The sequence below is a fragment of the Rosa rugosa genome, chromosome 6 (assembly GCF_958449725.1).
Source record: "Rosa rugosa chromosome 6, drRosRugo1.1, whole genome shotgun sequence".
Lineage (NCBI taxonomy): Eukaryota > Viridiplantae > Streptophyta > Magnoliopsida > Rosales > Rosaceae > Rosa > Rosa rugosa.
This window is the reverse complement of record NC_084825.1, coordinates 54,038,328-54,053,209: the sequence shown is the minus strand read 5'-3', so window position 1 is coordinate 54,053,209 and position 14,882 is coordinate 54,038,328. Positions and strand designations below refer to the sequence as shown.

The 14,882-nt window shown below is 39.3% G+C and overlaps 1 protein-coding gene across 1 annotated transcript; it reads right to left on the bottom strand.

Moving 5' to 3' along the window:
* On the bottom strand, positions 1 to 1,536 carry LOC133713852 (RPM1 interacting protein 13-like). The gene is made up of 3 exons (XM_062139887.1): positions 1,125 to 1,536; positions 655 to 741; positions 1 to 553 (listed from the first exon to the last, which is right to left on the bottom strand). The coding sequence occupies exons 1-3, from the start codon at positions 1,491 to 1,493 to the stop codon at positions 395 to 397; spliced, it is 615 nt and encodes a 204-aa protein (XP_061995871.1). The 5' UTR covers positions 1,494 to 1,536; the 3' UTR covers positions 1 to 394.
* Positions 1,537 to 14,882: the final 13,346 nt, after the last annotated feature.

Sequence of the window (14,882 nt, the reverse complement as noted above, 5' to 3'; positions counted from 1 at the left end):
AGAAAACAATAACCCAAGGCAATCAAGAGTTGGCACTCGGTGTACTGAAGATGATGATGACTTCAATCAACAGGATTGTAGCTCAAAGGAACATCTAAAATAGAAAACTGCGGTGAAAATTTTATATTTACTTTTCAGAAAAGCTGATCAGATATGTATTGTAAATGCTAAGAAGATTTTATGCTATAAAATCTTAACCGATCTCAACTTCATAGTAATTTGAACTGATAATGTTTGATTCATTTCCCTCACTTGTCAGTAACTCTCCCTATAAACAAAACTGTGCACTTGAATTTCACCCCTTAATAGCAAAACAGGTCACTTTTCTTACAATGTCTCCTATCCCATTTGCAACAACATCGCTTCTGCAAAATAGCTTCAAGCATGAGTATGTTCACTGCTTAAACACAGCTGATAGCTGTTTCCTCAATGTCCTTTCCCGCTTCCAAACACCACTGTTGTCATAAGCATCACAATGTGATAGCAGTGCATTGTTACTAGAAGATGACCATGACTTGCACGGAGCTGCTGTATCGCACACATAGCAGTAACACTGCATACAAATCACAATTAACGAATTCGAATCAACCCTCATGTCAAACAAAAGAAAGGGGATACATGTATTACAGAATTATAGATCATAAACTCCATTACCAGCTCACAATGTGTCTCATGCGATGTTGTCTCAAACGGAAATTTAACGCAGAGATGCCTCGGATGTGGATAATCTCTGCAAGCCACCTACACCATTATCAACTCAAATCAAATCAACACTCTGTGCTTCATATATTCAAAAAGCCGGTGAAACCAACCCAATGTAAATGCAATCTATTTCCCTCCTTTCATTGTTTCGCTTCCAACAAGTCATTAACACTTCATAATCCAAATGCTCATGTTAAAGATTTCATTCAACCCAAACAGACAGATCATACATTAGAATAGTCTCAATTCAACACAAGACTAATTAATTCAAAACCCAGTAAAACCCTCTTCCTTAAGTTTTATATTCCTGTCACCATAAACACATGCATACACTAAAGTTGGCCCCTTTTCCATTTCAGACCCAAAAAACAAACAAGCAATTAGTCACCAAAACCAAAATGGGTCAGCCCCAAAATCCAAACCTGGCCTTTCTCGGCAACAACGGCGATCTCCGGCGACCCAGCATCCTCATCCGCCACAGACAACTTCTTCATCTCAATCGACTCAACTTGGTCGAAACCCAGAATGAAGCAGTCATCGAGCTCCTCAAAACGCTTCACATCTTCCTCTTTGGTCACAATGAGGTGGTGCCTGATCGGAGACTCGTCGTCTTGTTCTTCTGGGCCGGACGAAGGGGGCTTCTTGTTAGTGACGGCCCGCTTGTTCTTCTTCTCCGGCGGAGGAGTTGGGGTGGATAAATCGATCGGAGTCTTGTCATTGGTGTTGCTCATTTTGATCTTCAATCTCTCGCTGCTTCTCTGTGGGGGTTGGCTTTTGCGTTTTGGGGGCATTGGCGGACGATTTGAATCGTTTTTGAATTTGGGGGGTTTTGCTTTTTCTTTTTGTTCTTAAAGAATCGGAGTCACATTTCGAATGAAACGACTCTTTTAACTTTTGGGCCCTTTTGAATGGATTTGTCTCATAAACTCTCAAACCCAAATATAGAAAACTATCGGGCCGATATTTTGGTCAGTCTTGCGTTACGGAAATATGTTGAAAACACCTGAAATCATTTAATTTAGTGGGGAAAAATTCACCAACGGTGTCTGGACACTTAAGGGACTTTCAGAATGATACCTGAACTTACAAAGTTATCAATGTGATACCTGGACTCATTTTTTCGTATCAATGTGATACCTACGGCCAATTTCCGTCACGGAGCCGTTACGGAAATTGGTCATAGGTACGACATTGATACGAAAAAATGAGTCCAGGTATCACATTGATAACTTTGTAAGTTCAGGTATCATTCTGAAAGTCCCTAAGTGTCCAGACACCGTTGGTGAATTTTTCCCAATTTTGCACGTGCAATGCACGTGAGTCACTTAATGAAGACAAAATGACCGATTTACCCTCAAATTCTTTCTTTCTTTTCTTTTCTTTTTTTCTTTATTCTTCTTTCTTTCTTTCTTTCTTCTTCTTCTTTTCTGGTTTCTTCTTCCCCTGATTTGAATCATCAAGATTCAAATCATCTTGCTTGTCCGATTCCCACCGCCGCTGCGTCTCAATCCACCTTCATGCACCACAGATGTTTCTGGTTCCCCCAACTTCAAATCCTATAGCAAATTGAAATTGTGCATTGAGGCTTCACCGCTCACTCCGAGTTCATCCCCGCCGCCGTCGCCAATGACTTGACCACAACAACCTCCACCACCGCACAACAACATCATCCTCCGCTGCTTCTCGATTAGGTTTGGGGATAAGGACTGCTTCTTCCTCCACCGCTAGCGAAATCGTGGAGGCTCAAGGCCACATTCTAAGGGCCACCGGCCGGAAGGACAGCCACAGCAAGGTTTGCACCACCAAAGGCCCCAGGGATCGCAGCATCAGGCTCGTCGCCCACACCGCCATTCAATTCTACGACATGCAGGACCGGCTTGGATACGACCATCCTAGCAAGGTCGTCGATTGGCTAATCAAGAAAGCCAAGGCCACAATCAACGAGCTCGACTAGCTGCCACCGTGGAACCCAAACTAAATTTATGTTCATACAACATTTTCTCCGACGATGCCGATATCCTCCGCGCAGGACACGCAGAACGTGAGCCTCAATTTCTCGATGGTGGAGGCTCCGAGTCCTTTGTTTACTAATCGGCGAGGCACAATGGTGGGTAGCAGCGGAGTGGCGAAGCTGGTGAATAAGAACAGCTCGAATTTTCTGCAGGTGAGGATGGTGTGGAGGCTAAGGTTGTTAATCTTTGTCTGCCTAAAATTGCCTCTGATCGAAGTTGGGCTAGAGGCCGAAGTTGTCGGCTAAACCGATGAAGTTGCAGGTGAGGATGGTGTGGAGGTGGTGTTGCATGTCGGGAAGAAGGAGAGGATGGAGGGGTGTGATTGGAGCTGTGATTTGAGAGTGGAGGGCCGGTGGGGTCTGAGTTTCTGATCAATGGTGTATAAAAGGGGGTCGAAGGAGAGAACGAGAGTGGTGGTGGTCAAGTCATTGGTGGCGGCGGCGGGGATGAACTCAGAGTGAGCGGTGAAGCCTCAATCCAAAATTTCAATTTGCTATAGGATTTGAAGTTGGGGGACCCAGAAACATCTGTGGTGCATGAAGGTGGATTGAGACGCAGCGGCGGTGTTTGATAGGCGATCGGCGGTGGGAATCGGACGAGCAAGATGATTTGAATCTTGATGATTCAAATCAGGGGAAGAAGAAACCAGAAAAGAAGAAGAAGAAAGAAAGAAAGAAAGAAGAATAAAGAAAAAAAAAGAAAAGAAAAGAAAGAAAGAATTTGAGGGTAAATCGGTCATTTTGTCTTCATTAAGTGACTCACGTGCATTGCACGTGCAAAATTGGGAAAAATTCACCAACGGTGTCTGGACACTTAGGGGACTTTCAGAATGATACCTGAACTTACAAAGTTATCAATGTGATACCTGGACTCATTTTTTCGTATCAATGTGATACCTACGACCAATTTCCGTAACGGCTCCGTGACGGAAATTGGCCGTAGGTATCACATTGATACGAAAAAATGAGTCCAGGTATCACATTGATAACTTTGTAAGTTCAGGTATCATTCTGAAAGTCCTCTAAGTGTCCAGACACCGTTGGTGAATTTTTCCCAATTTAGTGATATAAGCTTTGTTTTTGTAGACGAGAGAGCTTACGTTTAATATATAGAAAATTATCGGGCCTAAGAGAGGAAGATATTTAGGTCGGTCTTGTGTTACCAAAAGATGATGAAAACATCTTGATTCATTTAATTTAGTGACGTAAGTTTCGTCTTTGTAGATGGGAGAGCTTACGTTTGATTCACAAACGTAACATATACAAAACTATCGGGCCTAAAAGAGGAAGAAAATTAGGTCAGTCTTGTGTTACCAAAAGAGGACGAAAACATCTGGAATCATTTAGTATAGTGACGTCAGCTTCGTTTTTGTAAATGGGAAGGCTTACGTTTGACTCACGGACTTCTTAGAGAATAAATGAGAGATAGTGTCTCGTGCTATGAAATTAAACGCTTGTAGATGACTAGATGTTAGTGATGATCGAGTGATTGGACTTGGGGTTATGCCCACTTCTCCTGGAAGAGGTAGGAGAAATAAGTTTAAATCAAATGATTGCTTCATTGAGAAAGACTCACTGAATGGATCATGATGTTATGTTGACATAAGCATAGTGGAGTGTGAAAATACTAGATGGAACAAGTATTGATAAAATAATTTATCTCAATGAATTTAACTAAAGAAAGTACGATACACGACACGAGGATTTGCTAACGCAGTGTAAACCTCTCCACTGAGGAAACTTCACTGCGTGGCTTTTAACGTAGCCAACACGAAAAGAACAATCCAATATTAAACACAAGAGTTTACAGAACACAAGTAGTGTTGTTCATAACAAACACTTTCTCTTAGCAACAAATGCTAACTTGTTTTACAACCGTTCTAACTCTTAATTCAACATTCTAGACAATCAATCTTCAATCTTCCTTTCACTCAAGTGAATCACTGATCTTGAGAATGATTATGAATGATTATACAATATCACACATGAAACAAGTAAAGAGGGTTTTTAGAAAAACGATTTTAACCTAACAAGTAGTTCAATAGAAAACAGTTTATGCGGTCAAAAACCCCCAACGAAAACTTTTGTTTTAAAACCTTTTTATAAGGGAGAAAAACTCCCCCTCAATCAAATCTTTTCTTAATAATTAATTAAGATAAACATGGAAAGGTTTAAAACAGTTTTTTGAATATGCAATCGATATTTTCCTAAACAAGACTTCAAATTGATATGCATGTTAAACACCACTTTAATGCATAAGAGATTATTTATTTAATACAACGATATGCATATCAATTTAGAATTATACCAAATATGGAATGAATACACATTAAACTCAAGATCAGTGACTCGATTTGGCTTGATCTTTTCTTCAAGATCCGATCTTGTGATCTTTCTCTTTGTTTTTCTTGAAGCTCCGGTTTCCTTGTTGTAATGGGAAATCATTTGTTGAATGGCAATGTGCCAATATACTTACAATCTCTCCCTTTGGGCATTCCCATTCAACACATGATTTTTCCATCTTTTTGTCCTGCATGTTAGTTTTCACAGAGAAACACAAAGAGTGCTACTTGGATTAAGGAATCAGTTTCCATCCTTTTCCAGATCCAAGTTGCCAAAATAAAACAATATTATCTAATAATGGTAAGCATCCAACAACAAATAGTCTGTGCTTATGCACTTACAAACCAACAAGAAAGAATAAACATTGTTTGATAGTAAATAAACTGCAGAAAGCATAAGTAGCAGAAAAATTAAAAGAGTTGTTACTTCTCCCCCTTTGAATGGGAAGGCACGTCAAATTCCTCACAAAGCCTGGTGACGTTGTCTAGAAACTCCTCGTCATCCATGGAATCCGAGCTCTCCTCCGGTGCAACAGGCTCCTGCATGGCGTTGGATGGACGGGGAGCGTCAAACCCGGGAGGGTGGCGCTGCATGTGTCGGATCTCCTGTGTGAGGGTAGTCAGAGCATGACGAGTACGAACCAGCAGAGAATGCATGTCGTCCATGTCCGTCGTGAGACAAGCAATTCGCCAGTCAGCCACCAAGATCTGGTCACGGAGACTTTCCAGAGAGACAGGAGGAGGAGCAGCAGAAGATGCGCTAGACGAGGGTGGGCGAGGAGGAGGACTCCGACTGCGTACACGGTGCATGCCGGGATGGAGAATCCCGGCTCTGGCAGCGGCCTGACGACCGTCTTCTGGAGGAGGCAGTCGGCGATGGCCTCCAAGTCGAGTGGTTTGTTTTGTGCGAACCATGGTGAGAGAAACCAGTTAGTGAATGAACCTGCACACAAAAGAGAACCAAGAGTAAAATCCGAGGGAGACAAGAGAGGCTAGATATAGGGAACAGTTAGGGTTAAGGAAAACCAAGGAACACACCGATTGGGATAGTGTCTCAATAGAAGAGAGAAGTTATGACAATTTATTGTCCCTAGATATACGCATGCAGAAAAATTCTCCCCCTCAATTTAGGCATAATCATTATGGAAATTAAGAGCAGTCATAATGCCATCAAGGAAAGAAACGAAGAGACAAAAATATTAGTAATCTGCAAATAAATCAGAGGATCGTTTCCTTAGCTAAGTATCAAGGCAATGAATGCATAGGTCATATCGAGAAGAGAAAAAATAGCATAGTTTAATCACAGAGAGCACAGAACATGTAGTGAGACGCACATAGTTCAGAGTACGAAGCATGATGTATTCTATCAACAAAAAGAACTTGTACTCATGTGTAGACCTTAGGAAGCAACCTGTGATAAAAGTGAGTATAACCATGATGTGGGGCTTAGAAATAAGTTTAGTGACAAAGAGAAGGAGGGAAGTAAGAGAACTGAACATGTGATTTAAGCTCATGAAATCTCCTTAGAAGGAGTAGGAACCATTGTTCCCAAGCACGGATGGAAATTGAGTCATTGACTTCTTTTATTTTGTGACAATTGGAACTCATGTAACAAGACGCTTCTCAGCAACTCCCAGAACAGATGTTCTTAGGGTACTAAACATAACAAGGATGTTCCATGGAGAGAGTCTCGAGTAGTTGTCTGCAAGATTTTATTTTACGTGCAAAGATCACTCACCAGCTCGTTTCTTGCAAACCTTAGAAAGTTCACCACAACTAAGGCCTGATTACTTAAAGAGATGAGTTACAATTATCCGTTCTCGTTTCTTACAAATCCTAGAAAGTTCACCACAACTAGGACCTGATTACTTTGAGAAGAGGGAATGAATCATATGAGCATATTAAGCAGTTCTACTACTTCACTAAATCTCGTTTGACAAGAAACACGAAACATGCCACCACATAGGCTATAGGTGAAAGTGCATAGTAGGGTTACGTGATTCAGTGACTAAACATGAGTACACAATTTAATTTGTCCAGAATAAGGCATGGCAACAAAAGATACATAGCAGAAAATATGTGCATTTCACTAGTGACTGTGGTCAAGGGATACTAAGATCACAATTTTCTCAATCAATAGTGGACAGTCATTCTTGTGCCTTAATGCTTAGAGCAAATTCCTAGGGCATTTCTCAACATCTCAAATCTAGCAATGTCAAGAGACTTAGTGAATAAATCAGCAAGTTGATTTTCAGTGGGCACAAAGCTCAACTCAAGGATGTTTTGTTCAACAAATCCCGAATAAAATGATATCGAAGATCAATATGCTTTGTTCGAGAGTGTTGAACTGGATTCTTAGTGATGTTAATGGCACTAGTGTTGTCACAGAAGATAGACAACTTACCTTGAGTGATGCCATAATCATGAAGCATTTGCTTCATCCATAACATTTGTGTGCAACAACTCCCAGCTGCAACATACTCAGCCTCTGCTGTAGATAGAGAGATGCAATTTTGTTTCTTGCTGTGCCAAGCCACAAGATTATTTCCAACAAAGAAACATCCCCCAGAGGTGCTTTTTCGATCCTTTAGATTTCCTCCCCAGTCAGCATCAGAATACCCTGCAATTTCCACATTAGTGTCAAAGGTATAGAAAATTCCACAGTTAACTGTACCTGATATATAGCGAATGATTCTCTTGACAGCTTCCAAGTGTGATTCCTTAGGGTTAGCTTGAAAGCGAGCGCATACTCCCACACTGAAAGATATGTCCGGTCTGCTGGCAATGAGATAGAGTAGGCTCCCTATCATACTACGATATAGTGTGGGATCAACGGATTTCCCATCCTGGTCTTCGCTTAGCTTTGTAGTGGTACTCATGGGATTGTTCACAGTCTTCTTAGATTCAAGGCCAAATTTCTTGATCAAATTTTCAGCGTACTTTGTTTGGGAGAGAAACAAGCCTGTGTCCATTTGCTTAACTTGCAGTCCAAGGAAAAAGGTTAGTTCACCACACATGCTCATTTCAAATTCACTTTCCATGACAGATTGGAATTCTTTGACAAGATATCTGGAAGTGGAACCAAAAACAATGTCATCAACATACACTTGAGCAATGATAATGTCATTTTTGGTTTGTTTTACGAACAGTGTTTTATCAATAGACCCTCTAGCATACCCCTTTTCTACAAGATGAGTGGAGAGCCTCTCATACCAGGCTCGGGGAGCCTGCTTTAACCCATACAGAGCTTTCTTAAGCCGGTATACATGATCTAAGTTATGTGGATCTTGGAAGCCAGGTGGCTGTTCCACATAAACTTCTTCCTGAAGGTTCCCATTTAGAAAGGCAGTTTTGACATCCATATGAAACAATTTGAACCTAAGATGACATGCTACAGATAATAGTAATCTCACAGATTCTAACCGTGCAACAGGAGCAAAAGTTTCATCAAAATCAAGTCCCTCGACTTGTGAGTATCCCTGAGCCACTAACCTAGCTTTATTTCTAATCACATTTCCTTTTTCATCACTTTTGTTTCGGAAAATCCACTTAGTTCCTATAACATTGCTCTTACTAGGTCGTGGTACTAAGTACCATACATCATTCCTAGTAAACTGATTCAGTTCATCCTGCATGGCACTAATCCAGTTATCATCCAACAAGGCTACCTTGATATTTTTTGGTTCAACAATGGACACAAAACCAAAATGAGATATAATGTTCATGCTTACCAAATTTTCGGTAATAAAGCACAGTAATACATTCTCTTCACTTACCTCAGAGGAACTTACCTGAACTGCAGCCTTTCTCCTTGTTATCGGACCATCAGTTAGATTGCCGATGATATCTTGAGTGGAGTGGTCCTTTTGGACTTGCTTGAACCCTCTTCTTTGGGTGGGAGCTGGTTCAAAAATGTTGTCATAGATTTCCTCTTCTTCTTCCTCAGATGATATTTCAGTATTCTGTGATGGTGTGACCGAGAAGGGTGAGGTATCTGCAAACGTTACTTCCTGTTTCACACATTGATCATTAATAGAAACATTAATGGATTCCATAACAACACGAGTTCTTTTATTGTAAACCCTATACGCTCTACTGTTCAGAGAATACCCCAAGAACACACCATCATCACTTCTAGCATCAAACTTACCAAGGTGCTCTCTATCTCGTAGAATGTAGCAAGGACTGCCAAAGACATGAAAGTGTCCAACATTTGGCTTCTTACCTTTCCACAGTTCGTAAGCAGTTGGTCTGAGGAATACTCTATTTATTGTATAGCACGCAGTGCTGATTGACTCAGCCCAAAAGTTTGTGCTTAAACCTGCAGCATGTAGCATTACTCGAGCCATGTCTAGCAATACCCTATTTTTTCTTTCCACTATCCCATTTTGCTGAGGAGTGATTGGAGCAGAGAACTCATGTGACACACCAAGCTCACGATAGCAGTTAGAAAAAGAGACATTTTTAAATTCAGTTCCATTATCTGATCTTATTCTCACTAAGCAGTTATTAGATGACTGTTTCTCAATGATTAATTTTTGACTTAAGTTCTTAAAGGACTCAAACGTTTCAGTTTTGTCTTTTAAGAAGTTTACCCAGATGTATCTTGAGAAGTCATCCACAACCACTAGTATATAGCTCTTACCTCCAAAACTTTCAGATTGAGCTGGTCCCATGAGATCCATGTGTAATAGCTCCAATACTTGTGTGGTTGTTGCAAAATTTACCACTCTGTGAGGTGCCTTAGTTTGCTTTCCCACCTTGCAGTCTCCACACATCTTGTCAGTTTTACCTTTTAAATTTGGCAAGCCTCGGACACATTGTTTGGAAGATAATTTCAGCAAATCCTGATAGTTGACATGTCCCATCTTTCTGTGCCAAAGTTCAAAGGTTTCCTCTGTGGATTTAACAGACAGACAAGACTGCAAAATAGAAGATTCATTAGCTTGAATATGATAACAGTTATCGACAGATCTCTTACCTCCCATGATACCTTCTCCTTTCTGATTTAGGACCAAGCATCTCTGTTTGTTAAACCACACATCTTCATAGTCATCAGCCAAATGGCTGACGCTAATCAGATTTGCAGTTAATCCTTCAACAAATAACACATTTTTAAGGTTAGGTATACCTGGAGTGTTTACTGTACCTCGAGCTAGAATGTTAGCTTTCCTCCCATCTCCAAACGTGACTGATCCTGTGGTAATTTCATCCTCAAACGAAGTAAACCATGTTTTGTCTCCAGTCATGTGTCTCGAACAACCACTGTCAACATACCAAAAATCTCGTCGCTTGTCAGCTAATGCAGTTAGAGCTACTAAACAAGTTGCCTCAATGTGAGAGCGTTGATGAATTTGGCTAGCACAAGCAAAAAGACATGTATCATCAGTTTCATTAACAATGGATCTAGGATTTTTGCTTTCAATTTTTCTGGTCCAGACAACTTTTCTTCTTTCAGTTTGAGGATTCTTCTTAGAAACAATTTCAGTTAATTTGTTAATGAGTTCCTTTTGTTCTTTAAGCTCAACCTGTAGGGTTTCAACCGTACATTTTTCTTGAGAAAATTGTAGGTTTGAAAACCGTTCATTGCATCTAGGTCTGATATGGCCAATCTTACCACAGTGATGGCAAGTAGGAATAAAGGTTCTAGGGTTTGCGTACCTGTGTTGACCAGTGGGGGATTCTTGGTCAAGTTTTACCTGATGGTGTTGGTTTGAATTACCTTCCTTTACACTTTTGACATGATCATCAATGGAGACATCTTTCTGCTCTACAGATGATTTTGAGGCACGTACGAACTTGGTGCTTTTGGAATTTTCTCCAGTGTATCCTAGCCCACATGTATCATGAGGAGCTTTTCCTGATCCGAGCAACTTTGACATGGAAGTGGAGCTGATATCGAACTTGATGAATCTTTCTTGAGTTAATTTTAACTCATCTTGTAGGGACTCATTTTTTGCCAATAACTCCAGGTTTAGGACTTGTTGTCCCCTCACATCCAGTTCCAGCATTTTGATTTTGTTCAGAAATTCACCTTTTTCAGCCTTCCAACTTGATGAGTTCTGATCACTTGACGGGATAGCCATCTCAGTTACAAGGTTTCTTCTTCCCTGTTCCCATGTGGATTGTGAAGTCTCCAACATGTGCTCCATTTTTTCTTTTTCTGTTCTTAGAAATTCAACTTCCTTTTCTAAGCTCAAGTTTCTGAGTAAAGTGGCCTTTGAAGCTTTATAGAGTTGTTTGCAGCGGATATTTGTTTCATCATCAGAGAATGTCTCATCACTGTCTGAATCAGGTAGAAGTGACGATACAAGTGCCAGATTTTCCACCTCTAGAGATTCATCATCACTCCAAGTTGAGAGAAGAGACTTGTTGATGTTGTTTCCATGCTTCCTGTTTCCACAGTCAGTAGAGATATGGCCATAGCCACCACACTCATAGCATTTAGGTTTTCCAGAGTGAGTTCCCTTGAAGCTTCCTTTTCCACTCTTGCCATTGTAGTCACTGCTGCTGCTGCTTCCCCCATAGGTGTTTTTCTTAGGAGCATTAGGGTTTCTAGAGGAGTTCTTGTTTTTTAGAAATCTTTTGAACTCCTTTGTGAGTAGAGCAAGATCTAGTGTTTCTTCTTCCTCTTCAGCCCCCTTTACTGCTTTGAAGGCTACACCCTTATTCTTCTTCTCAGGTTTTAACCTCATCTCATAAGTTTTGAGATTGCCGATGAGCTCATCAAGTGGGTACACATCAATATCAAATGAGTCTTCTATACTAGTGACTTTTGAATTAAATTTTTCTGGCAGAGCCCTGAGAATCTTTTTGACAATCTTATCTTCATCAAATGGTGCTCCCAGACTACGACACTGACCAGAGATTTTAAGAATTCTACCGTGGAAATCATCAATAGTTTCATCATCTCCCATAGTCATAGTTTTGAACTCAAAAATCAGTGCTTGTAATTTCTGAGCGCGTACCTTTTTGTTTCCTTCATATGTAGTCTGTAGAAGATCCCATGCTTGCTTGGCAGTATCACAGTGACTGATCCTCAGCTTTTCCCGTTCAGATAGGGCTGTGAAAATGCTGTTCTTAGCCTTGAAGTCTGCTTGCAGATCCCGAACTTCTTCCTCAGTCCAGTCCTTCCTTGGTTTAGGGGTGGCAGTGGAGGAGCTTTCTCCTTTTGCTTTTACCATAGGTATAGTCCAGCCATTTTCTACAATATTCCACACATGTTCATCTTGAGCATAAAGATATGACTTCATGTATATCTTCCACTGAGTATATTTTTCACATCCACCTTCGAACCATGGAGGACTATTTATAGATCCACCAGCAGCCCTATCACGTGAATGTTCCATCTTTCCTGGGATCACTAGAAAGTTCTAGAACCCGCTCTGATGCCAATTGAAAATACTAGATGGAACAAGTATTGATAAAATAATTTATCTCAATGAATTTAACTAAAGAAAGTACGATACACGACACGAGGATTTGCTAACGCAGTGTAAACCTCTCCACTGAGGAAACTTCACTGCGTGGCTTTTAACGTAGCCAACACGAAAAGAACAATCCAATATTAAACACAAGAGTTTACAGAACACAAGTAGTGTTGTTCATAACAAACACTTTCTCTTAGCAACAAATGCTAACTTGTTTTACAACCGTTCTAACTCTTAATTCAACATTCTAGACAATCAATCTTCAATCTTCCTTTCACTCAAGTGAATCACTGATCTTGAGAATGATTATGAATGATTATACAATATCACACATGAAACAAGTAAAGAGGGTTTTTAGAAAAACGATTTTAACCTAACAAGTAGTTCAATAGAAAACAGTTTATGCGGTCAAAAACCCCCAACGAAAACTTTTGTTTTAAAACCTTTTTATAAGGGAGAAAAACTCCCCCTCAATCAAATCTTTTCTTAATAATTAATTAAGATAAACATGGAAAGGTTTAAAACAGTTTTTTGAATATGCAATCGATATTTTCCTAAACAAGACTTCAAATTGATATGCATGTTAAACACCACTTTAATGCATAAGAGATTATTTATTTAATACAACGATATGCATATCAATTTAGAATTATACCAAATATGGAATGAATACACATTAAACTCAAGATCAGTGACTCGATTTGGCTTGATCTTTTCTTCAAGATCCGATCTTGTGATCTTTCTCTTTGTTTTTCTTGAAGCTCCGGTTTCCTTGTTGTAATGGGAAATCATTTGTTGAATGACAATGTGCCAATATACTTACAGAGTGGAGTGGAGTGGCTTGTTCATTCCATCATTTGTTTGGGCTTCATAATCCATTTGGGCTCATGCAGTAGGTTTAACAAGCTTAAGCTTTATGATAATTGTATATCCTCAATTCCTCGATCATCTTCATTGTGCAATTGTTCAAAATCAGATTGGTAAATCCAATTTTATAAGTTACAATCAAGCACGTCGAACTCAAATTAGTAGGATACAGATACTTGTGACTTTTTCAGGGAAGCTTTCTTCTTTCTCTAGTATTCTTCTTTGTACAGACAAATCCAAAAATGAAGGGGTTGGTGAGGAAGTTGGTAAAGGAAATAACCTATGGCAGTGCAATTTTCTCGAGCTTAATTATTTATATTTATGGGCAACCAAAGCTCAATTGCTTCCAGAAAAGTTGTGGGGTCTTATATGCACAACACTTTCTTCTGGTCACCAAAAGCTGCATATCAATCGTAGGTCTACATCTAGATCAAATATTAGGTGAGATGTTATCCCATTTTATTTGTCAATTCCCACCAACTAATTAATTAATTTTAGCCCACATAATCATTCAAAGGAGATTATATTGAAGTAAATAATAGGAGTGTAATTGATTTGAGCAAACAAATCGATCTTAGAGTTCAAAAGTACAAGTATTATTGGGCAAAATTTATTATAGAAACGAAGGAATTAGAACAAAAAAATAACGTTATAAAACCGCCGAGTACGATGAAATATAAGATTGAACAACTTTGTTTCAAACAATAGTGAAAATGAAAATCAAAACGAAATCGAGATGGTCTTGAAGGGTTTGTGAGCAGTTGAAGATTAAACCATGGAAGGTCAATGAATAATTTTCCAACTTGAATCCCCCATTTTTCTTCTGCTTATGAACCACGGCTTCTCTTGTATATTAATGTCCTAACTAATACGTACTTTATGTCAATTCTCAAAAGAGATTGTATCATTTTTTCCTTTGATAAATAGGAATATTATCCCCTGCATTGAATTTTAGGAGATATCATCTTGACTCAAACATTGAATTTTATCCCAACAAGGCATGAGAATAAGACTTCCTAAATATTTACTCTTCAGAATCAGATTAAGTGGAATGGAAGAAATGGCGACCATACTTGAATTAATAATTGATACATGTGAAAAAGAATGAAGTTTGCGTTTGAAGTAAACCAAATTAATTAGGTCTACTATAATGCGTCGTATGATGAATTTAGGTCCACTTGCTCACCAACTGATGTGAACTCTGAGCTCAACTTATTTAGGAGGTGATGACATTTGTCAAGTAAGAACAAAGTACTAGTTTACTTATAAGTTATATTTACTTAATTAAAAACTTCTTATCTTAATGAAACGTTCATTACGATAAGGACTAGTGTATGTTTGTGCTCTCAATATATATACAAATCTACAAGTTTGTGTAAATTAGTTAGTTACGTAAGAAGATTAGATAATTTGCTCATCCGTTTTAAACTAAAATGGTAATTGATATAATCAAATTTCTATTATTTTGAGCATATGCATGACAAGAAAGAATTGTCTTTCATTATTCACCGTGGATCTTCAATCAACTCG

Excerpts from the sequence above, each read along its gene's own strand:
- LOC133713852 (XM_062139887.1), bottom strand. The coding sequence starts at position 1,493 with ATGCCCCCAAAACGCAAAAGCCAACCCCCACAGAGAAGCAGCGAGAGA. Across the intron at positions 742-1,124 it reads TTGTTGCCGAGAAAGGCCAG|GTGGCTTGCAGAGATTATCC; the intron begins GTTTGGATTTTG and ends ATAATGGTGTAG. Across the intron at positions 554-654 it reads ATGAGACACATTGTGAGCTG|TGTTACTGCTATGTGTGCGA; the intron begins GTAATGGAGTTT and ends ATTTGTATGCAG.